The following is a 25,483-nucleotide window of genomic DNA, read 5'->3' on the forward strand; positions in this document are numbered from 1 at the left end:
TTAATATATGTTTCTTAGTTACTTATCCATGTATGTCATTCATAGACAGGCTTCAGATAGTTTCATTCTTATTGAACGTTGTGGAATATATGCCCATTTTGATTTTATTATGGTTCTTGCAAAACGCAGTTAGTGCGCAAGCATCTCAGCTTGAAATATAAAATCTAGATTGTTTATTTTGTTAAAATATATATATGCTCATTTTGATTTGATTATGGTTCTTACAAAGTGCAGTTGGTGCGCAAGAATCTCATCTCGAAATATAAAGTCGAGATTGTTATTTTGTTAAAACATATATGACATTGTGTTACTGATGGAAACTAGTATTAAATGTATCTCCTACTTTAGAAAAGACCCATGTTTAATTATAAGAAGACATAGGCTTAATTGTGTGCATATTCAGCTATATGTTATTTCATTATGAATCAGCGTTACTATATTCCTCCATTTTATCTTTCAAATTTGAATACTTCTACATGAATCTATCATTGTTGAAGTTTTCTTCTTGTCTTTACTAGTTCATCTGCTTAGAGACATACTTTATACCTAAAATCAATCTGCTTTTATAACATTATATATTTTCAACCCTGTAATTCTTGTCATGCAGATAAATAAAAGATGCATTAACATTTGATTTAAGCACCATCAAATTATCATCAAAAGGTTTAACAGTTAAATAAAAGATGCATTAACATTTGATTTAAGCACCATCAAATTATCATCAAAAGGTTTAACAGTTCAGCGATAACTCAAAAAATTTAACATTTGATTTAAGCACCATCAAATTATCATCAAAAGGTTTAACAGTTCAGCGATAACTCAAAAAATATGCACAGAAAGTGAAATGAGTTTCACATTAATAAAGAAGTGTGCACAACCACAAAATCAATTCAATTGAGTTTTTATTGTCATGAGATTGTCTGGATGTTACAAATGGAAGGCTATTACATACACTATCTAACATATTAAAACATGCATCTCTCCTTTTCTTGTGAAAAATTAACACCCAACAGACTACTGAAATACACACTCCAAAACCTGGAGCAAAACCTGAAATAATCCACTCAATTTCATCTACTTCATCTTCACCAATCAAGCTCGTTGGAGATAGAGTTTAATCACCACTTCCACATTCTGGCAAAGGAAATCCACAGAGGTTTCTGTTGCCCACATATATTGAAGGATAAGGGAGGGCCCGGAGCTGTTTACCAGATGGAATTCTCCCCGATAATTCGTTATATGACAGGTTCAATTGACTCAAAAATGTTAGCTCACCCAAACTTGGAGGAATTTCACCAGACAGCTCATTTCTCGACAAATCGAGAGACCTTAATTGCCGTAAGTTTCCTATATCTTCAATGATTCTTCCAGTTAGATGGTTTTTCGATAAGTTCAGGCTCTGCAATCCAACTAAGTCTGCTAACTCTGCAGGGATTTTTCCTGACAAGTTGTTATCAGACAGATCTATGGTCTTTAACAGAGACAGCGAGCCTTCGTATTGAAGGTCCATTCCATTGATGCTCAATTGCATATGATCATTGAAATTGATGAAGCTAGTTAAGACGGGAGCCAGTGAGCTTTCGGCATTCTTCATGGTACTGAAGTTGCCAAAGCTTCGTGGTATAGAGCCTGATAGATTGTTGCGTGCTAGATCGAGAATCTGAAGGTAGGCGAGTTTAGATAACTGAGGAGGTATATTGCCACCGAGCAAATTAGACCGTAAACCGAGTATCTTTAGATTGTTGAGGCTTTCTGCTAACCAGGTTGGTATCTCTCCATTGAATCGATTGAAACTGAGATCAAGAGTTACCAAGTTGATGCAACTCTTCAATGAGGAATGGAGCTCTCCAGTGAGTTCATTGTTGCTTAAATGTAACGTTATAAGCGATGGCAATAAGCAAATTGAGTGAGGAAATTTACCGGTGAAGTTGTTGTTTGAGAAATCTAAACCTTGTAAATATTCTGATGATCGGTTCCAGCAATTAGGGAGCTCGCCTGAGAGATGATTGCTTGAAACATCGAGATAGTGCAATTTCCGCAGCTTGCAAATTGATGAGGGTATTGTACCGATCAATTTATTATTGGAGAATGATGTGAACTCCAGTATAGACTTTTCGTCAGAAATGCTATCAGGAATTTGCCCCGAAAGGGAATTGTTTGATAAGCTCAACCTTGCAACATTTGGAGGAACTCGTGGAACACCACCATAGAATTTATTTGAATTTAGAAAAACTTGCACATAATCGCCATCACCGAGCACCAAAGAGTCTGGCAGTTTTCCAATGATTTGATTGTTCGAAAGATCCAGATAGTTGAGCTTCGAAGTTAAGCTCCAGAACCAATCTGGCATAGTATCAGAAATGTCGATTTGAGACAAATCTAAGTAAGTAAGATTGTTTTGGTTACTCAGCCACAAAGGAAAGCTAGGACCAATCTTGCAATGACCCAGAGATAAGTATTCAAGTTGAAAAGGCGGAATCCAGTCTGAATCAATTTCAATAATCAACGAATTCGAAGACAAATCCAGAAAATCTAACCGTGTCAGATTACCGAAGTGCACTTCAGAAAGGACCCCATGTAAAGAATTTTCAGAAAGATCTAGCGACATAAGATTAGATAATTGCCCAAGACTTTTGGTGATAGTTCCATTCAATAAATTGCTTCCGATGTGCAATGTCTCTAAATGAGATAGCCTGCCAATAGAATCAGGTACCGAACCATAAATTGAGTTACCGAACAACTGAAGTGATTTCAGATTCTTGATTTCTCCAATCCATTCTGGCAATATACCAGAGAGTTCTGAGCGAGGGAAATCTAAGTACTCCAAACTGTTTCGGATACATCCTGAGAAAATCCTCTCCAATTTGATGAACTCAGTCCTCAGAGGTGAGTAGGAAAGGTCCAAGATCTTCAAGTTGCACAAATTTCCCAATTCACTGGGTATTGAAACAATGTTATAGATACCAGAAATACCAAGAAAATTGAGGGAATTTAAAGTTCCGACTGATGAAGGTATAGGGCCTTGGAAAAAATTACCAGAGAGATCAAGGTGTTGAAGGCTAGTGATATTGAAAACCCAGTTGGGGATTGAGGAGTTGAATCTGTTAATAGAGAGATCAAAGAATGACAAGGATCTGAAAACATTATCAGATGAAAGAGACTGAGGAATTATACTGAGACCACAATAAACAAGATTCAAGAACTCTAATGAACTGAGCCTGCTCAATGCTTGGAACAACCCAGCATTGCCGTTATCATCATCAGAGAAATAATTTCCAGAGATATCGATATGTCGCAAACCTGAAATGTTTCCAATTTGAGGAGGCACAGTACCATAGAATCCTGCATTCGAGAGGTCCAAATAGCTCAACTCCTTAAAGGAATCAATAAACGAAGGAACTGAAGAACCCTTGAAGTCATTTCCACTGACATCCAAGTACTGTAAGTGTTCCAGAAAAATCGTCGATGAACTGAATGCACCATTGAGTTTCATGCTATAATTTGACGTACGGGTGTGCAGGTCAAGCCTAATGACATGCCCGGTTCGATTGTCACAGCCCACGCCAGCCCATGAACAGCAGTCATCTCCGGTCCAAGAGGCCAGCCGCTGGCTGGGGTCTTCAAGGCCCAGCTTGAGATCTCTCAGGGCGCCGATTTCATCAGGGACGCAAGAGGTTGAGAGAGGGATTATGTTGAAGAAGAGGAAGGTGAAGGCTAGGATTTGCATTGTGGAGATTAGAGAGGAGAGTGTCTGATTCTCTTGTTTCAGGTGCTGTGTGTGCTTTATATGTGTTAAAGTAAGAGAGAGAGAGAATCTTGGGTAAATTTCCCTTGAATTGAATATTGAGTGTGCACATATATTTATACAAGTAGAGGAGTGTGAGGTTTGTTCTCCCAAGCAATGTGGGACTAAAACCCACTACAATACACTATTATCAACAGCCCCCTTCAAACTCATGTTGGATCAAACAAAGTGAGTTTGCGTACAAGAAACTGGAACCGATGAACAGGTAAGGCCTTTGTGAAGAAATCTGCAAGCTCGTCAGCGGATGAAACATGAGGAAGTAGAATTGTCTTGTCCTTGATAACTTGGTGACGGACAAAATGAGCGTCGATCTCAATATGTTTGGTCCTTTCATGAAATACTGGATTATTAGCAATCTGGATGGCACTAGATAGCTCAACTGTGACTCATGATACTTTATGGGAATTGACTTGCCATTATCATATAGCCATGGCCGATATGGAGCCCAAAGCTAGAAAGAAATTTCCTTAGGTCAGCTTGAAACAATTCGCCGATTATCTCTTCAAGAATTTGGATGATCGTTCAGCAGATGTGTGCGGATTGTCTCCTTTGAGTACTGATGAAATCAATCGCCTGTTAGGGAAAACCAACGCGCAATCTTATACCTCGCGCTCAGAAGATGGATTTTTACACGGCACTAAATTCCGCTCTTATCTGTGGCAAGCTGGTGTTCCGATTAGCTCTACTGCTCTGCTGGCGGGTTTTCTAGCTTTATGGTTAAAGAGATGTGTACAGGTCGTAAATTATCTTTGCTTCCCGCTATGGTGGCCGATATTCATAGTGGATTACGGCAATTAATCTCCGTGTTTACTCAGGAGAAAAAGAAACCCTCTGCCAGTCTGTCCGTTCCGAAGCTGGAGCTACCTTATACTTATCTGATGACCTGGTTAGTACTTCATCGACCAGATTTAATGGAAGCTCCTGAGACGGCAAATTCTAGCATCCCTCTGTTGCAGAATCTCGAGAATTGCAAATGGATCAGGCATCGAGAACCCGACATAACGAGGCAGTTTAAAATTCACAAGTGTTGGGAATTTTTCCCCTGCTTCCCTCAGTTCTCCGGTACCTACAATACTACTTTAGTAGATGCTGAAGACCCGAGGCAGAATCGCACTATCTTGGATGTCGGGTGCTTCAGATGGTTGATGAACATTCGTCCCGGATATCTGTTGTTCAGGATAAGGGATGTTTGCCACATCGAACCCTATCTTCCATGTCGATTCGCCCGTCAGTTCGGGTATGATCAGATATACATCGGCAACCCGAATCGTCACCTCAGCTTTCGAGGTGGACTTATCGACGGGGCGAGAGCTTGGTTTTGGAGCATTGCCGGCTGCACCAATGTTGAATTTGATCTCCCCTTAGAGACGCCGCCTCTACGGATGACTTTCCTCTTTTGCAAATGGCTGATAGCCACCAATATTGCCACTCGACGTAGGAGGATATCAGACTCAGAGGAGGAAATAGCTCCACGACAAGCAACAGAACCGCCTCGTGAAGCTGTGATGTCGCCTCGAGGAAAAGAGGCTGCTGAATCATCAAGGAAAGGAAAGGAACCGGCTCTCCCAGTTGATAGTGAAGAGGAGTTTGATAGTGAAGCAACCGAAACTTCAGAAGGGGAAGACGAGAATGAATCAAGTTCTGAGGAAGTATCTGGCCTTCCCGATTCATTCTTTGATAGAGGACTTGTAAGGCCTTCTGTCGCTCCGACCCAACCACAAGCTGCTCCAAAGAAACGTAAGGAAAGAGTCGTCATGGAACATCCTAACCGGATGACGGTAGAAGTTCTTAGTTGCGACGAAGAGGATGAAGAGGATATGGTGCCTCTCATTCGTCGGCAAATATCTCGAACTTCTACTCAAGCTCAAACTCAAGTTTCTCCCCGAGCTGAGTTACGCACCAAACATCGTCATGAAGGTTCTGGTGCACGCCCTCTGAAGAAACAGAAGAAAGCTGTTTCTAAACCGCGCGTTCATCTTCCTGCTGTAGAAGAGGCGTCTGGTCGTAGTGCTTCTTCTGATGAGCAAGGTAACGATTTGTTTTTATAGCTTTTACACTTTTTGACGTTCAAACTTATTTCATGTTCAACTTCTGCAGGGAGTCGAGAGGAAGGAGAATTGCCAGCTGATGCTGCTTCTCCCGGAGGTATGGAAATTGAGGAAACAAGCTTCGTCCAACAAATGCATGATGCTCTGAAGGAAGGATCGGCTGATGTTCCACCCACTCCTGACGTTGATCCATCAGCTGCGGACACAGGTACTGATCTTTCTCCTCTCGGAAGAGAAATCCGAGAAATGAATGAGTCGGACCGTGTGCCTCCTCTAATGACCTGTGCGCTTTCTCTCCTTTTAGTCAAATTAAAAGAAGCAGGTACCAGTAGTGGAGCTCTCGAATCAGCCCCGACCAATGAAGGTAAAATCGATCTTTGTCTTGGGCAGATTCGTCTAAATTTACATGTTATTTATGGTTCCTCATGTTCTTTAGACATCCCGATGCACGAGCCTATTGAAGGAGAAGCTACCCATGCCACCAAAGTCGATGATTTTAATAATTTCGACTTTAATATCTCAGAGGACGACCATCAACAAATCCTTGATTCTCTGTTAGAGAAAGCCTCTGATGCAACTATCGGCTCAGATGTTGGAATTGGTTCAACGGAAGCCGGTCCTTCTGAGAGTAAGACTTTGGTTCTGTGAACTCCACATATATATATACGTATATATTTTGACTTGATTAATCATATAAGTGTCTGAATTATAGGACCAACTGCTGGAGCTGATACTACTATAATTACTGGAACGTCTGATCGGCCAGAGGGTAGCGAACTCGTGCCATGGGCAGGAACTGAGGTTGATTTGCAATCATCAGTTCTTGAGCCTCAACCTTCTACTCCTATGGACCCTATGATGATAGAAGTCACTGTCACTCCCCAGATTAGTCCGGTCGCAACAAAAGCGAGACCAACTGAAGGCGTTGGTACGTCGGCTGATGTTATGCCTATTGCTGGTACATTTTACCCATAATTTTGTTTCAAATTTTGGGTTAACATCTCATTATGCTCATTGTAACTCCTTCGTTTGTAGAATCAACTCTTAAAGAGCCTCTTAGCTTGGACCCGCCGTCTTCTGAAGCTTTAATTGAAAAAGCCTCTGATGTAGCGGGTGCATCAACAGCTACCATTCCTGAATCAACCTTGGTTGTTCCGGAAATCAGGTTACCATCCTCGGGTGAACTAAGTCATGCTGAAGGTTCTTCCATCGAACTTGGTATGTCTTAGTTTGTTGTTTTGTATGTATATATATGTCCTGTACTGACCTATTTGCCTTCATCGCAGTTCCTTCATCATCATTATCAGATCGCATCCGAGCTTTGTTAGCAGACGAGGATCCGGATAAAGCCGGCATTTGCTCTGATCTCGACGGCTTCATCTCCTTTTTGAATTCTATGGTTGATCGTATTCTCTCCAAAGGATCGCGATTTGAGAGTTTTAAGAAACCTCTTGAGGAAGCATGGAGCGTAACTCTGTCCAAAAAGCTTGCATTTGTCCAAAATGGGACTGCAGAGATGAACTACCTTTGCGTTGTAGAGAAATGCGTTGCAGAAGATATGCCTCCCGTGCACCCGAGCACTCAGTGAAACGCTCAGTGAGACGAGTCCACATGGCCTGAGCAGAGGGAAGCGAGCCAATCTCGACAGTGAGACCAGAGCCAACACAGCGAGTGAGATAATCCATAACACGAAATTCCTGCAATTGCCACTCTGAACTCTCCTTGACATAGAGAGCACGAGCAGTCTGAAGATCGACATCACCACTGCCAGAGGCAATAGTACTGGATGAAGCAACAGTGCTGATGGACGGTGGAACTGGTCCCGTACTGGTGAGATGATCAAGCAAACCAGCGCCACGCAAGGCATTGGTGACAATGGTGGACCACCCTGCCCAGTCACTTTGATCATTGAGGGGCAAAGGTGGTTTGGGAATCTTCTCTGAAGGAGCCATAACAGCAATCTTGAGACGTTAAGATGTCGAGATGCTGTTACTAATGTCGTTCGTTTGAGGCCGAGAGACGGCTTGAAACGACGATGCCGTTAATTTGAGACCGAGAGACGGTCTTGAAACGACAATGCCGTTAAAATAGAACCCGAAGGTTAGAATGAAACCCGAAGGTTTAAAATAGAACCCGAAGGTTAGAATGAAACCCGAAGGTTTAAAATAGAACCCGAAGGTTAGAATGAAACCCGAAGGTTTAAAATAGAACCCGAAGGTTAAACGAGAACGCGAAACGCGTTAAGAGGCCGCAAAACGACAAGGCCAAAATATCTGGCAGATGAACGCCAAATAATTAAAAATAAAAATAAAAAAAAATAAAACATTAAACGGCTGCAAAGCAATAAGGCCAAGATTTGGCAAAAGAACGCAAAAGCGTTAAAAATTTTATTGAAAGGGAAATAGCCCTAGCTCTGATACCATGTTAAAGTAAGAGAGAGAGAGAATCTTGGGTAAATTTCCCTTGAATTGAATATTGAGTGTGCACATATATTTATACAAGTAGAGGAGTGTGAGGTTTGTTCTCCCAAGCAATGTGGGACTAAAACCCACTACAATACACTATTATCAACAATATGTACATGTTTTAGGCTAGAAGCATGAGCATCATGATTTCTGTTGGAGACAGTTTTAGTGCATTTGTTGAGTAAATACTATAAAAATGAGTGTCCGTGTTGTATTTGATGTTTGCATACGGGCACTGGGGAATAAGAAATAGGCCGTGTCGGCAGAATAGGTGTATGTGCTGTCAGTGGTTTGTGTACTGCGTAGATCTCTCACTTCTGGTCTGTTGAAGATTTAATAATAAAGCCGTGTACAAATTCTCCTCGTTTTATATATCAAGGAGTCAACACTTGTTTCTAGTTGTGTCCTATTAGAAACTCTAAGGGGATTTATCTTCAAGGATTGATTGGAGATACATCCTTTGTACTACCCATAAACTTTTTATCATCACTTTGACCTCTTGATTTCAAAATGAAGTCATTTCTCAGTTATCTATATTTTGTTCAAAGGATGTTATGCGATGTCAATATGTTATAAAGAGATCCTAAAAAATACTGCATTGTTCCTATTTCGATTAAGGATGAACCAATCTTAGTCCAGTCTATAGCCGCCCACCCTCTTGACTACTGAGGGCGTATATCTTTGGATTGGGATTTGGTTGAGCTAGTGATCATTGGTATAAGAAATGTGCCGGTTGCCGTGTACCTTCAAATCTAATGTTGCAAGATGCGGACAGTAAAATCTGAATGATTTATGTGGATGATAACGTCAAGCCCTTGGGTCTAGTATAATAATTGTAGTATTATACGTGCATTTTCTAAGCAGGAGACAGAGATAAATAAATTTTCCAGAGGAGACAAGCAATTTATCTCGTGTACTTTCTCTGCGTAGGCCGCCCAAAGGATTTGAAAAGTGTGGGAACTCTAATCTTGGAAGAATTTTTTGAAGCTTTGTGCTTGAACTTTATTTAAAAGCTTCTGGGCTGCAAAGGATATTTAAAAGCATATTTTGAAGAAAATTTTGAAGACTTGAGTCCACTGTCCACACTAAATGAATGCTCACATTGTTTTTCTTTAATTCTCTCAAGCGAAGACGTAGATGAAGAAACCTAGCTGTACGCGTAAATTGGCTTTGTCTACCTTTTGACTGTTTAAGTTCACTGGCTTTGGACAACTTGTACTTTGTTCTAACTTCTTTTCTTAGTTCAATAATTTAGACTAAGAAATATGGTCATCGAGTAGGGTTGAGTTTGAGTTTTAGAATTTAATTTGATAAAAATCAACTTGTGTTATGAACCTATTTATGGATGTCCATAAACTCATGAATTTACTTCTTCTCATTTGACTTTTAGAATTATTTCTAAAGTCTTGTAACTCATAGATGTATATATAGTGGTAATGCATGAAGCAAAAGAGCAAGTGAAAAGAAAAGTTCTCTAGCTCTCTAAATTTTCTAATCTCAAGGAATAAATTGTTAGTTCTACAAAGTATTTCACAACACGTTAGCAGTGCGATAGTACTTTTCTGAGCTTTACCATCTTGTTGAAGGTACATTTTCTTTACTATGCTTTATATGTATATACAGACTGTTGTGCGCAGCGGAAATTTCGGCAGAGTTTCTGGTGCACAATAAGAGAGAAAGATCGATAAGAATTCTTGTTTCTCAAAGGGAACAAGAATCTGAAAGCCTAATATCCCATCAAAGTGGGATATTTGCTCTTCCTCTCGTCAGCTCTAGGACTGCGCGTCGAGGGATCCTAAAACTATTACAATGGCCACAAACTCAAACAATCAATTTTTTACGTGGTTCGGCAAACTGCCTACGTCCACGGGGCAAGGAGGGGGAGATCTACTATTAGAGGGAGAGATACAACTAGGGTTTACAATCACTCACAATTTAAACCCTCACACAAACTCTCAAATCCCTCACAAATATCTCTCTACAAAAGAGGTACACAAATCCCTAAAAAAAAAGCCTCTGCTTTTCTTAGCCGAAAACAATTCCCCTTGCACTGTAGCCGCAAAAGACACCAAGCCGAAAAAGTTCTCCTTTGCACGCCCTCCTGCACAACTCTCCTTCGCACCTGCAGCCGCAAAGTTCCCGTAGCCTTGCTCTCTGTCTGCAGCACCCCTCACCTTTTGAACCACCTCTTCACGAAACCCTAGGTGACCCTTTTATAGCAGCTGGAAGTCGGGTCATGTCAAGGTTCGGGTGGGCTCATGTGGAAACGAAAAACCAAAAAAAAACGAGTTCTTTGATGAGTGGTCCCCACACGCATAGAAATCACATGCTGCTTTGAAACCACCGCCTTAGCCTTCCACATGTCTCTATCAACAATTCTCCACCTCGGCGAAGTTTTTCCAAAACTGAGCCGACACCAACCAAACCAAATGCCTCACTTGTTGTGTCCAGTACACCGTGAAACAATTCACGACAACAGAATCAATCCATAACAAGTCGAGAACCCAAATGAGAATGCAAACACTCTCCAAATGTCAGTATCAACTCACCAAATCGATCTCACCCCCATCAAAAATCCAAACCGGCTGCATCATAAGGACTGCCTACGTATCCTCTTGCCCAAGGAATCAAGCCGAACGTAGTTCACCCAAATGGCCGCGAACGACCTCAATTCACTAGAAGAGTTCGCAACCCTTCTCCAATATCATCAACTCTGCGGCTGATAGCACCTCCAATGGCCTCAAACACCTCCACCTGAGGTGAACCAATGGTCATATCCAAACTACTTCTTCAATCTGTTGGAAACTACTAGGACTTTCTCCAAAGGGGATTTGGTTGCAACCCAAACACGCCTAGAACAGCCACCAACAAAGGAAACCAAACGCCTATTACCTCCCAATGATGCCCCCTTGGAAGGCCCCCAAACATCCACGTGAACTCCTCCAGAACGACCCTTAGCACGGTGAATAGAGGTGCCACACTTCACCTCGGTCTTCTTGCTCACATCAACATGTTCACTGGACTTCAAACTGCAGGTCTTTGCACCCTCTTTCAATCTATGCGAGGAATCAATACTGGAATGGCCAAGCCCCAAATGCCGCAGTCTAGTCGAATCAACAGAAGTCGTCAGCTCTCCACCTGCCACTATACCTCCAGTCAAGTAATACAGGTTATTTCTCCTGACGCCCTTCATCAAAATACGAGAGTCTCTCGCAATCTCGAGAACCATGTCCTCAACACGAACCTTCAGACCCTCTCCAACCAAAGCTCCAATCGAGATCAAGTTCTTCCTCAAAGAAGGAACATATCTCACATCGTTTAACTCTCTAACAGTCCCGTCAAACATCTTTATGCGAATTCTTCCTATCCCAAGGATCTGGCATGCACGGTTATCAGCCATGTACACCACACCACTATCCACCAGCTTCTCAAAACTGGAGAACCATTCCCTTCTAGGGCACACATGATAGGTCGCACCACTATCCAACATCCATTCAGATTCCTCCGAATAGCTATCTGTAGGACTGATAGAAAGCGAATAAATAGAAGAGTCAGAATTATTACCATCCGATACGATGTTTGCTTCTGATGATGGTTGCTTCCCTTTTCCCTTCTGCTTATTCTTCATCCATTCGTCGAGCTTTGGGCAGTCTTTCTTCCAATGACCAGTCTCCTTGCACCAAGCACACTGATCTTTTCCAATTGTAGGATGCCCTACTCTAGACTGTGACTTCCAATTCTTCCGGTTTGGATTCTTCCCTCTTGCGACCAACGCCTCTGCTACCGGCTCAACTGAAGCCTCCTTATCCTTCTTTCGAAGCTGATAATTCACAAGTGCAGCAGTGACCTCACTATACGAAAGTGATGCCTTCCCATTAATCAGAGTAAGAACGAAGGTCTCATATTCCTCGTCGGGCAAGGAACTCAACAACAGCAACGCCTTGTCCTCATCTTCAATCTTGACATCCACATTCGCCAAATCCGCAAGAAGCTTTGTGTAGTGGTTCATGTGATCTCTAATGGAGGTTCCCTTCTTCAACTGGAAACGATAAAGTCTCCTCTTCAAATGCAAGCGATTTTCCACACTCTTGGTCAAATACTTGCTTTCGAGAATCTCCCAAATCTTCTTCGCAGAAGTCTCATTCATCACATCATATTTTAGATCTTGAGTCAAACAAGACCTAATCACACCACACGCCGTTCGATTCATCTTCTTCCAAACCTTCTCTTTAATCTCATCTGGCTTGCCATCTAACTCCAAGGTATCCTCCAAATTCTGCGCGTTCAGCGCATCCAAAACCTCGCATCTCCATAATCCAAAGTTGTTTGTGCCATTAAATTTCTCCACATCTATCTTCATAGAATGGATATTCAGACTTTGAATGGTCTTCGCGCCAGAAGCACCGCCCTCGACACCCGAAGCACCTTCTTTCCCCGACATCTTACGCACCAACGAACAAAGAATAGATCCAAAACTGAAAGATAGAGTCTTTACCAAAAGATCCCACCTTTATCACCAACGAAGTCCTAAACGGGCCTCCAAATTGATCTACTCCTTCAACCAAACCCTAGATCTGGAATCTGGGCTCTGATACCACTTGTTGTGCGCAGCGGAAATTTCGGCAGAGTTTCTGGTGCACAATAAGAGAGAAAGATCGATAAGAATTCTTGTTTCTCAAAGGGAACAAGAATCTGAAAGCCTAATATCCCATCAAAGTGGGATATTTGCTCTTCCTCTCGTCAGCTCTAGGACTGCGCGTCGAGGGATCCTAAAACTATTACAATGGCCACAAACTCAAACAATCAATTTTTTACGTGGTTCGGCAAACTGCCTACGTCCACGGGGCAAGGAGGGGGAGATCTACTATTAGAGGGAGAGATACAACTAGGGTTTACAATCACTCACAATTTAAACCCTCACACAAACTCTCAAATCCCTCACAAATATCTCTCTACAAAAGAGGTACACAAATCCCTAAAAAAAAAGCCTCTGCTTTTCTTAGCCGAAAACAATTCCCCTTGCACTGTAGCCGCAAAAGACACCAAGCCGAAAAAGTTCTCCTTTGCACGCCCTCCTGCACTCCGACCTAGGTTACGAGTACAAGGTTATATAGCTGACAAAAATCGGGTCGTGGGCTTTATTTCTCATCTCTAGTACATCAACGTGGGCCCCATCGCATCCGCAAACAAAAAAAAGAAAACTACGGTGTTCACTCGGTTTCACGTGGGTGGTCCCCACTCCCACTCACTTCCGCGTTCACACAGACATGTATTTACACAATGAACTTTATTATGCTAACATCCTCTTATTATGTAATGTGACTTCAATTTATGTGCATACGATTTTTGTTAAAGAAAATCCATTATCTACATGTTTAAATATTATTTATCCTAATTCGTAACCAGTCCATATTTTACCGTTTGTATCTTTATTTGAATTCGATCATTATTTTCCACATATTCTATTTTGATGTAGAAAGCATGACATATACATGCACGGATTGGAAAATCTTTAAGGATTCGTATCTCACAAAATAGTATATATTTAGTTTTATTCTTAATTGTTTATACTTTTATCAATATCTTCTATTACCATCATTATGTTTTAATATATTAATATTATGTGTTTTGTTATGTTAGGAATAATAGGCTGTTTAGACAAAGATTAACACGAATTAAGTTTTAAATAGCTGATTGAAAAACAGATAACTGTAGTAGCTCAGAAATGAAATTCAAATGAAAGTAAAGAAAAGTTAGAAATACGGCCTGATGGTCGAGGCGTGCAAGCACTGTCCCAAGAATCTAATTACCCCCTCTCGTATAGCGCTACGCGGCAAAAGTTCCTGGAGATACAACGACCCTCGGTCAGGCGACCTCCTTCTCGTCGGCACGAGCTTCAAGAAGGCTTTGCGAACTCTTCTAGATTTTCAGGGAACCAGCAAGTTGTAATAGCAAGCAAGTGTAAGAAGAAGAACAGAGCAGAGAAGGAATAGGAGATTTTGTGTTTTTCACACTGTATTAACCATCGCAGATACACGGCTTTATATAGGCTGTAAACTGCGACCATTAGCCCACAAATCCCGCTAGCCGTTTCAAAATATTAATCATGTTAATGATAGCCGTTTCAAAATATTAATCCGCAGTTTAATGTTAGCCGTTATAAAATATTAATCCGCAGTTTAATGCTAAACGTTACAAAACATTAATCACGTTTTTAATATGTATCATATTAATTTTGTTTTAATTATTCTAATTAGCAAAAAACAAAATATAGCAAGTTAAGAGCCCCTCAATCCGGAGCTGCATTCGTGTCCGCAGGTCGTGTGCGCGCGCCACTCGACCCGACCCCGAGCCCGGCCCGGCCGGCGCGCGCGTGTGTGGTGTGGAGCATAACCTTTATTTTCTTCTAGGCATAGAAGAGAAAGGGAAGGCTTATAAAGAGCCTATCTTCCTATCTCTTTTCCAATGTGGGACTAAAGTTTTCTCTTTTCCTCTACAAACCCAAGTTTTAAGTTACAACTCCAACAATCCCCCACATAACTTAAAACGAGTTTTAAGTTACAACTCCAACAATCCCCCACATAACTTAAAACTTAAAATAATTCAGAAATAAAAGTAGAATAAAAACAAACATAACTTAAAACTTAAAATAATTCAGAAATAAAAGTAGAATAAAAACAAATAAATAAGATTGCTGGTTTTCCTTATACTATGTAATAGGTGGAGGTACCTTTCGGTTTGAACCTTTATTTAGTGACAATTGTATAGATCCGTGAGAGCTTGGTGGACTTCGCCTTGAACCAGTCCCATTTATCAGATTTCTACAGAAATCACACATAGTACAGTTTTGAAGAATTCTAAACGGGTTGCGCTATTATCGGCCTTGCGCAGGTATCTTTCATGTGTGTTACTAGGGAGCAGCCCTAATCCCATAGTTGCGGCCTCACAACTACACACATATAGGTGAATCCTAATAAGGATACGAGCAAGTAAGCATCCTGCCTCATAGGTTTTGGATTCATTAAGAGTTAGACTCAACCTATCACTTGCCTTTTATGAGCACTGATCACCCTAGGGATGGGAGCAAATAAATTCAGTGCTCCTCACAATTAATCACTCATTTAGTTTGTTTCTACCCATTGAACCTCCGCGAGGTTGGGTTGCCACTGTAGTGATTTTTCTTATGGGCTTAACCCCATCCCCCTCGATGATTATAGGACCACTGCCCTAGATAAGCCTTTAGTTAAGTGATCTGCAAGATTTTTCTCTGATCTTACAAAATCTAAGGCTATTATATGGTTTTTCATCTTATATCTCAAGGATTTATGTCGCACTTTCAAGTGTCGATTCATCTTCACATTTGCATTCTCTTGATGGCATTTGTCAATCGCTGACCTGCAATCACAATGAATAGAAATAGCTGGTAATGGTTTTTGCATTAGTGGAATTTCAGTTAGTAAATCTTTCAACCATTCAGCTTCTATACTAGTAGTATCAAGAGCTATCATTTCTGATTCCATTGTACTTCTAGCCATTACAGTTTGTTTAGTAGATTTCCAGGACACAGCTCCTCCTCCTAAAAGGAACACAAATCCTGTGGTGGATTTTACATCTATTGAGTCGCTAATCCAATTTGCATCTGAATAACCTTCTAGTACAGATGGATAACCTTTATAGTGTAAACCATAATTTATTGTTCCTTTTAGGTATCTCAAAATTCTTTCTAAAGCATCCCAGTGACTCTTAACAGGATTTGATGTATATCTACTAAGTCTATTTACTACATAAGCAATGTCAGGTCTGGTGTAGTTTGTTAGGAATCCTAATGATCCAATTATTTGTGCATATTCTCTTTGTAATTGAGGATAACCTGTATTTTTCTTTAGATATACATTAGGATCAAATGGAGTAGAAACAAGTTTACAATTTGGATCATAAAAATTCTTGAGAATTTTCTCTATATAATGTGATTGTGATAGCACATATCCATTCTCATTCTTCAAGATTTTAGTGTTAAGAATTAAATCAGCTTGACCTAAATCTTTCATGTCAAAATTTTATGATAAAAAGTGTTTGATATCATTTATGATTTGTATGTCAGAACCAAAAATAAGAATGTCATCAACATATAGGCATAATATCACAATTTTGTTGTTTTTATCTATTTTATGATATACACACTCATCTGTTTGATTAATTACAAATCCATAAGATAGTATAATTTCATCAAATTTCATATGCCATTGTTTTGGAGCTTGTTTGAGACCATATAGTGATCTAATAAGCTTGCATACTTTCTTTTCTTGTCCAAAAGCTATAAATCCATCAGGTTGATCCATATAGATTTCTTCATCTAAATCTCCATTTAAGAATGCAGTTTTAACATCCATTTGATGTATTATTAATTTGTGAATAGATGCTAGAGCTATGAGGACTCTAATGGTAGTAATCCTAGCTACTGGAGAATAGACATCAAAATAATCAATACCAGACTTTTGGGTATATCCTTTAGCTACTAATCTGGCTTTATATTCTTTAGCTACTAATCTGGCCTTATATTTATCTATTGTTCCATCTGGTCTGAGTTTCTTCTTAAATACCCATTTACATCCTATAGTTTTACAGCCTGAAGGAAGATCAGTTAGTTCCCAAGTATGATTTTGAACTATAGATTGTATCTCATTATTTATAGCTTCCTTCCAAAATGGAGCATCTACTGATTTCATTGCATCTTCAAATGTAACTGGAGAATCTTCTACAAGTAATGCATAGAAATCTTCATGGACCTTTTCTATTCTAGTTCTTTTACTTCTCCTAGGCTCCTCTGGACTTTCTAGTGGTCTAATTTGTTTAGAACTAGTTTCACCTTGATTAGAACTAGGATCTGAATTATTAGAGCTAGGGCCTGTGTTGTTTATTCTGGTCTTGTAAGGAAAAATATTTTCAAAGTAATGTGCATCCCTAGCTTCAATTATGGTGTTGTTGGCTATCTCATTAATGTCAGAGTTGATTATTAAAAATCTATTTGCATTACTATCAGAAGCATAGCCAATAAAAATTCCATCTACAGTTTTAGGGCCAATCTTCTTTCTTTTATTCTCAGGTATTTTGACTTTTGCTAAGCACCCCCACACTTTTAGGTGATCTAAATTAGGGTTTCTATTCTTCCAAATTGTGTAAGGGGTTTTATCAGATTTCTTGAATGGAATTCTATTTAGTATATGACATGCAGTCATGAGAGCTTCTCCCCATAAATTTTCTGGCACACCAGAATTAATTAACATTGAGTTTACCATGTCCATTAGTGTTCTATTCTTTCTCTCAGCTACTCCATTAGATTGAGGTGTATATGGAGCAGTTATTTCATGAATAATTCCATTCTCTTCACAGAATTGTTTTAATTCACTAGAAGTGTACTCACCACCTCTATCTGATCTTAGTATTTTAATTTTCCTATCCAACTGATTTTCAACTTCTGCTTTATATATTTTGAATTTGTTTATGACTTCATCTTTGGTCTTAATTAAGTAGAGGTAACAATATTTAGAGCAATCGTCTATAAAAGTTACAAAATATTTGTTACCCCCTCTAGTTGTTCTTCCTGAATCACAAACATCACTATGGATGAGTTCTAATATCTCCAGAATTCTATCAATAGTTTTAAATGGTTTCTTAGGAAGTTTGGCTTCTACACATATTTCACATTTTTCATCATCTTTTATATTAAGCTTTGGAATTATATTGAGATGCATCAATCTTTTAATTGAATTATAATTCACATGTCCTAATCTTTGATGCCAAGTGATGGAAGGTTCAATATTCAAAGCTATTGGAGATGCAAGAGTAGAATTCTTAACATTCAATTTAAAAAGACCATCACATAAGAAACCTTTTCCAATGAAGTTCAAACCCTTAGTTATTACAACTTTATTTGATTCAAAAACAAGTTTGTAGCCTTGTTGCACTAATAAAGATCCGCTAATTAAATTTTTCCTAATGTCTGGTACATGATGGACATCCTGCAGGATCAAAGTCTTATCCGAAGTCAGCTTTAGGTTGATCCGACCTATTCCAGATATAGGAGCCACATTATTATTTTCCATTGTCACAGTTTCTCTACTTGAGACCTGATAGGTGGAAAACAAAGATTGATTAGAGCAAACGTGAATATTAGCTCCAGTGTCAATCCACCAATCATTTGCTTTGAAAGGTCATGTTTACTTCAGGAGTGAAGAGAACAGACCTGAAAGCAGTCTCACCTGGACTGGAGGTCACCATGTTTACTTGTGACTTATTAGGTGGATGTCCTCCCTTCCTAGGCTTGGGTGGTTCTGTCTTCTTGTAAAAGCAGTCCTTAGCAAGGTGGTTGGTTTGTCCACAAACGAAACAGGCTCGACGTTCATCTCCTTCCTTCTTTTAAAAGTGGACAGGGTTCTTATTTTGATGAAAGGATTTCTTCTTAAATGTTTTATTTTGATTTTGGTGGAAGGGACGTTTCTTGTGTTGGGGAAAGGGTTTGGATTCAACATTGTTTACTTTAGGTTCTTTGGGTTCGGACTTTGTCACATTTTTCTCCCTGAGTCTATGTTGCTCTTCAATTCTAATGGAATTCAACACTTGTTCTAGTGTAAGATCTCCTTGGGTATGGTTAAGGTTTTTGGCAAAATCTGACCAGGACTCGGGAAGTTTGTCTATAAGACAGGCTATCTGAAACGTTTCATCTAAGATAGATCCATTCACTTTTAATTGGTGAACTATATGTTCAAATTCATGAATTTGCTCATTCATTGGTTTAGAATCTACCATTTTAAATTTGTTAAAATCAGAAGCTTTAAATCTTTTAATTCTCATATCATCTAAACCATACTTTTTCTCTAGGGTTTCCCACAGAACTTTAGCATTAGTGATAATATAATATATATCATATAACCTATCAGATAAAGCTCCTAAGATTCTGATACGGGTGTATCTTCTCTTCGGGAGCTTAGCGATCCTCATGGAAGCTTGAGGATAGATGATTCTCATGGCATCTTGAGAATAGAGTAGAGGAGTCGTGGACGAGGCCATTGGAGGCGATAAAGTCGAAGGATTCGTCAGAACTGTAGGATTTGCAGCTGGACTCTGGCCGGTCGATCGGCTTGGTCACGGCGGTCGACCGCTTAGTGCACAGGCCCAGACTATGTCTCGGGACTGAGAGCGGTCGACCGATGAAGGCTCTGCGGTCGGTCGGAAAATAGCGGTCGACCGATGATGGTGCTGCGGTCAACCGGAAACACTGTAATCGATTTTTCCAGTTTTCGTCGTTCTGTCCGGTCGACCGCCTTGGGCACTGCGGTCGACCGCGTAGCGGTTCTGGGCTTGGGTCTGTTTCCTGCTCCAGTTGGGATTTCTATTTAGTATAAATAGAAACACGACTTTTCTAGGGTGGAGAACTCAGATTGTAATCAGAAAAGAGATCAGGGAGGTTGTTCTTTGATCTAGAGAGATTGTGAGAGAGGGATTTTGCAAATCTAATTGATTCTCATAATCTAGAGAAGGTATTTTCCTTCACCCTAATTATAACTCTTGTGTTCTTCAGTTGTTTTCTTCTTTACCAACTCTTGATAATTCCGCGATCAAGAGTGCTCACACGGCAACTCGTATCAAGTTGGTATCAGAGACCGCTAGATCCTGTGAAAGGGAGAACTGTGTATGGTCCTTACTCGCTCACAGTACAAGAAGCTTGGCGAGATCCTTAATTCCTCGGAGGGGGTCCAGAAATTAAGGAAGGAGAAGATGACTGAATCAGATAATTCAGCAAGACTTGATGCCATGGAGAAGCAGATTGAGACGATCGGGACGACTCTTACCCAACTCGTGGGTCTCATCAACGGAGGAGACAAAAAAGAGGAATCTTCTTCGAAGGGTAAGAAGGGACTCTTCGAATCCGATGAGGAGAGCGAGAAAGCTGATTCAGAGGGGGAGACTAAGATTGTCAAGACTGTTGGACATCAAGGGGGTAAGAATCATTACCAGAATCTGAAGATTGACTTCAAGGTTGAGATTCCTGTTTATGATGGGAGTATCAATGTGGAGAAGCTTGATGATTGGATCGAGCGTATGGAGATGTACTTCACTCTCTACGGATATTCGTCCAAGGAGAAAATAGTGTTCGCGACATTGAAGCTTTCAGGGCACACGTTGACGTGGTGGAAATCCTATTGCAAACAGGAGAAGAAAGCGGCGTCGTGGAACAAGTTCAAGGAGCTACTTCGGAAACAGTTTTATCCAGTGGGGTTCCTTGAGGAGCATTGGTACAAGTGGTATGGCTTGCGCCAAAAATTTAATCAGACCGTTCAAGAGTACACGACGGAGTTCCAACAACAGACGATGGTCCTAAACATCGCAACATCAGAGTACCCCATCTTCATGAAGTACATGGTGGGTCTGGATGATTACATCCGGAAGGAGATGAAGCTGTTTTCAGTAAAGACAATCGCAGAGACGAGCGTGAAGGCCATTGCCATTGAGGGCAGGCAGAGGAAGGGCAATGAGACAAAAGGGGATTCCAAACCATCGGGGAGCAAGACGGGTGGCTCTCAGTCTAAGGATGAGAAGAAGAAGGGTGACTCGGGATTGACATGCAATCACTGCAAGTAGACAGGGCATGTGGCTGATCGTTGCTGGGATAAGTATCCTCATCTGAAGCCAAAAGGATTGAAGAAGAAGGAGGAGAAGAAGGCGTACGTGATAGCACATGGTCCGAATGAGGTTCCCGGGATGACCGAACCCAATAGCAGTCTCAACCTTATGGCGGGGAAGCAGGCCACCAAAGAAGATGACGACCCGAGGGAGCAGCTCTTTGTTCTGAAATTGCAGGTCAAGACCAGTTTAGTGGATGCTATTGTAGATCCAGGGAGTCAAAAAAATCTGATATCTGAGGTATTAGTACAGAAGCTGGGATTGAAGACGGTGAAGCATCCGAAGCCCTATCCATTAGGGTGGATTCAGAAGGAGGCGGGATTGAGTGTGGTGAACCAGTGTTCATTCAGATTTGCACTCCATGAGTCGTATATTGACGAGGTCACATGCGACGTGATTCCGTTGGATGTTTGGCAAGTTATTTTGGGCAATCCTTATTTGTGGGATAGATACGCAGTATATGATCGGCGAGCCCAAAAGTACACGTTCAACAAGGATGGTGAGCAATTCATTTTTCGTTCAGCATCTCTTCCACAGGAGACGAGCTTGGTGACGGTGACTCAGGCTAAGAGGTTGGTGAATGCGGGCAGGAAGTTCGTTTTATTGTTCATTCGGCCGTATGAAGAGCAGCTGAGTAGGATGTGCTTGTCCACCTTGAGCAAGCTCCATGAGGAAGATCTTGACAGGTTAAAGGTCAAGTATGTGGACTTGTTTTCGGAGATCACGGGACTCCCACCACGTCGAGGTGTAGAGCATGAGATTATGTTGACCGGGGAGAGTTCCTTGCCTAACATAGGCCTATACCGCACGTCAGTACTGGAGTCCGAGGAGATCAAGAGGCAGGTTCAGGAGCTCTTGGAGACAGGAGTGATTGTACCAAGTTGTTCGCCTTGCGGGTCACCAGTGTTGTTGGTGCCCAAAAAGGATGGAGGCTGGCGCATGTGCGTGGATTACCGGGCACTCAACAAGATAACCATCAAGAATCGCTACCCATTACCGCGGATCAATGATCTTATGGACCAGTTGGAGGGAGCGAGGTTTTTCACGAAGCTGGATTTGAAGTCTGGTTACCATCAGGTGAGGATTCGGGAGGAAGACACTTGGAAGACTGCGTTCAAGACCAAGCAAGGCCTGTTCGAGTGGTTGGTGATGCCCTTTGGATTGTGCAATGCTCCGGCTACCTTTATGAGGCTTATGAATGATTTGTTGCGACCCTTTATAGAGGATTTTGTGATAGTTTACCTTGATGATATCTTGGTGTACAGCAGGACTTGGGAGGAGCATCTCGTTCATGTTGAGAAGGTATTTGAAGTGTTGCAGGACGGACAGCTGAAGCTCAACGGGAAGAAGTGTGAGTTCGGGAAGGACGAGTTGGTGTATCTCGGCTTCATCGTAGGGAAGGGCCAGCGGAGGATAGATCCAGGCAAGGTGGAGGTGATCACAAAGTGGCCGACACCGAAGACAGTCACTGAGGTGAGGAGCTTCATGGGGGCTTGCCAGTATTTTCGCAAGTTCATTCGACATTTTTTAACTTATGCGGCACCGTTACATGGCCTCACAAAGGCTAAAGTTCAGTTTGAGTGGGGAAGGACGCATGAGGAGGCTTTTCAGTTGCTAAAAAGGAAGATCTCGGAGGCACCGGTGTTGGCATTGCCGAATTTGTAGCGGACTTTCGAGGTAGAGACCGACGCGTCTAATTATGCGATGGGCACGGTGTTGATCCAGGATGGGAAACCGGTAGAATACCATTCTGAGAAGTTTTTGGGTGCTATTGCGAACTACCCAACCTACGACAAGGAGTTCTATGTACTATATCAAGCAATTAAGCATTGGAGGGTGTACTTGTTAGGAAAGGAGGTGGTTGTGCATTCGGATCACAAGCCGCTGGAGTTCTTACATGCCCAGACAAAGCTACAGTAGGCACGACACATGAAGTGGATGTCTTATTTGATGACTTTCAACATCATTATTAGATACAAGAAGGGGGCAACGAACAAGTTGGCCGATATGTTATCTCGTCCGCCGATAAGGTCTTTATTGGTGGCGACGCGTATTCAGCCCTTGGTTCCTTTGGAGTATGTACAGCTGTATGCATCCAGTGGGGACTTCGGTAGTGTGTTTGAGCAGGCGAAGGCTGGTCGAAGGGGGGAGTATGCACTTAGAGAAGATGGCTTGTTGTATCGTAGGACATCACTATGTATTCCGGAAGATGGTGATAGGTTGCAATGGATTCGGGAAGCACATACCTCGCGTGTGCAAGGGCATTTTGGCATTCAGAAAACGCTTCTCAATCTACGGCGACATGTGTTTTGGCCACGGATGCTTGATGATGTGACCAAGTATGTTGGAGGGTGTAAGTTATGTTGTATTTCGAAGCCTTCTAACAGAAAGAGGGGATTGTACCTACCATTACCGGTTCCTTCTAGGCCGTGGGAGAGCATTTCTATGGATTTTCTAGGAGGGTTGCCAACTACGAAGCGCGGGCATGACTATTTGTACGTTGTGGTGGACTGGTTCAGCAAGATGGTGATATTGATTCCTTGTAAGAAGACCGTGACGGGAGCGGGTGCAGCACAATTGTTCTTTGAGCATGTGTGGAAGCACTTTGGGTTGCCGGGCTCGATTATTTTGGATCGGGATAGCCGGTTTCTCGGGCATTTTTAGGATTCTTTGTGGAGTTTGATGGACACTAAATTGAAGAAGAGCACGGCCTTTCATCCACAAACAGACGGACAAACGGAGGTAGTCAACCGGACTATGGTACATATGTTGTAGGGGTATAATTCAAGGAATCCTAAGACTTGGGATGAGAGTTTACCATATTTGTAGTTCGCTTTTAATCGGGCAATTCATGGATCTTCCGGAAAGTCACCATTTGAGACTTGTTATGGATTTTTACCGCCGAGCCCGTTCGATCTTGTGTTTTCAGGTGAAGCCACGGTGGACGGCAAAGAGGGGAGTGAAAGACAACGTGCTCAACGATTTCTCGAGAAGATTGCAAATATCCATGCCACAGTTGAAGCTCAATTGAAGAAATCACAAGCTAAGTACAAGGCGAAGCATGACCAACATCGGGTTCCTTGTAATTTTGGCAAAGGCGATATGGTATGGCTAAAATTGAGTAAGGAGAGGCTCAAAGGAGAAGGGAAGAAGTTGAAGCCTATTCGTTATGGTCCATTTCGGATTATCGATCAGATTGGCGACAACGCTTTTCGTTTACCATTATTGGATGATGAAGGTGATGACAAGATGATCTTACCGCATGTTGAAGACTTGTGGTTTGATAGAGAGGAGTCACTGAAAGAAGATTGTATTTTGGAACGGAAGACGACCAAGACGAGGCGGGGACAAAGGAGTCGTTTCTCATTGGGCGTCAAGGTCAGGTTCCTAGCAAGGCTAAGTGGTTCAACAGAGAAGGAGGGGCTCGCGAGTTCCCTCAGCTGAAGTTCTAACTTGAATGGGACTTCAAGTTCCTAAAGGGGGGACCCATGATACGAGTGTATCTTCTCTTCGGGAGCTTAGCGATCCTCATGGGAGCTTGAGGATAGATGATTCTCATGGTATCTTGAGAATAGAGTAGAGGAGTCGTGGACGAGGCCATTGGAGGTGACGAAATCGAAGGATTCCTCAAAACTGCAGGATTTGCAGCTGGACTCTGGGCGGTCGACCGCTTAGTGCACAGGCCCAGACTATGTCTCGGGACTGAGAGCGGTCGACTGATGAAGGCTCTGCAGTCGATCGGAAAACAGCGGTCGACCGATGATGGCGCTGCGGTCGACCGGAAACACTGTAATCGATTTTTCCAGTTTTCGTCGTTCTGTCCGGTCGACCGCCTTGGGCACTGCGGTCGACCGTGTAGCGGTTCTGGGTCTGGGTCTGTTTCCTGCTCCAGTTGAGATTTCTATTTAGTATAAATATAAACACGACTTTTCTAGGGTGGAGAACTCAGATTGTAATCAGAAAAGAGATCAGGGAGGTTGTTCTTTGATCTAGAGAGATTGTGAGAGAGAGATTTTGTAAATCTAATTGATTCTCATAATCTAGAGAAGGTATTTTCCTTCGCCCTAATTATAACTCTTGTGTTCTTCAGTTGTTTTCTTCTTTACCCACTCTTGATAATTCCGCGATCAAGAGTGCTCGCACGGCAACTCGTATCAGATTCTGGGTAGACAATGATACTCTATTTCTTGAGGTGTTCTTGGGACAGGAATGGAATCTGTGGAGGAAGATGAGGAAGATTGCCTAGTAACTGGTCTAGATGAAGATGGGTTATATAGTTCTATGGCTGTTATTAGATGTAGAGTTGTTAACCAAAATCTCATTTGGTTTTGCCAACGACGGAAATTGTTCCCATCAAACTTCTCTGGTTTAGCAGACATAATTTCACTTGTAGCCATAATCTGATGATGAATGAATAGTTTTGTTATTATAATGCAACAGAAATATATAAAGCATTCATTCAACAGAATTATCATGCAGTGTAA

At 41.5% G+C, this 25,483-nt stretch overlaps 2 protein-coding genes across 2 annotated transcripts in view; one reads left to right on the top strand and one right to left on the bottom strand.

Annotated features, from left to right (window-relative positions):
- On the bottom strand, positions 886–8,627 carry LOC109849921 (leucine-rich repeat receptor protein kinase MSP1-like). Its single transcript, XM_020419801.1, has 2 exons — positions 8,431–8,627; positions 886–3,789 (listed from the first exon to the last, which is right to left on the bottom strand). Exon 2 carries the CDS (start codon positions 3,725–3,727, stop codon positions 1,115–1,117), a length of 2,613 nt encoding a protein of 870 aa, XP_020275390.1. The 5' UTR covers positions 3,728–3,789; positions 8,431–8,627; the 3' UTR covers positions 886–1,114.
- LOC109847392 overlaps positions 5,885–25,483 on the top strand; it is a 43,739-nt gene continuing 24,140 nt past the window's right edge. Inside the window, exons 1-3 of the mRNA XM_020416625.1 lie at positions 5,885–6,811; positions 6,889–7,071; positions 7,140–7,321. Coding sequence (XP_020272214.1) covers positions 6,700–6,811; positions 6,889–7,071; positions 7,140–7,321 — 477 coding nt within the window. The 5' untranslated portion in view covers positions 5,885–6,699. The remainder of the gene's footprint in view (positions 6,812–6,888; positions 7,072–7,139; positions 7,322–25,483) is intronic.

The sequence above is a fragment of the Asparagus officinalis genome, chromosome 7 (assembly GCF_001876935.1).
Source record: "Asparagus officinalis chromosome 7, Aspof.V1, whole genome shotgun sequence".
In the NCBI taxonomy this organism is placed as follows: domain Eukaryota; kingdom Viridiplantae; phylum Streptophyta; class Magnoliopsida; order Asparagales; family Asparagaceae; genus Asparagus; species Asparagus officinalis.

Excerpts from the sequence above, each read along its gene's own strand:
- LOC109849921 (XM_020419801.1), bottom strand. The coding sequence starts at position 3,727 with ATGCAAATCCTAGCCTTCACCTTCCTCTTCTTCAACATAATCCCTCTC.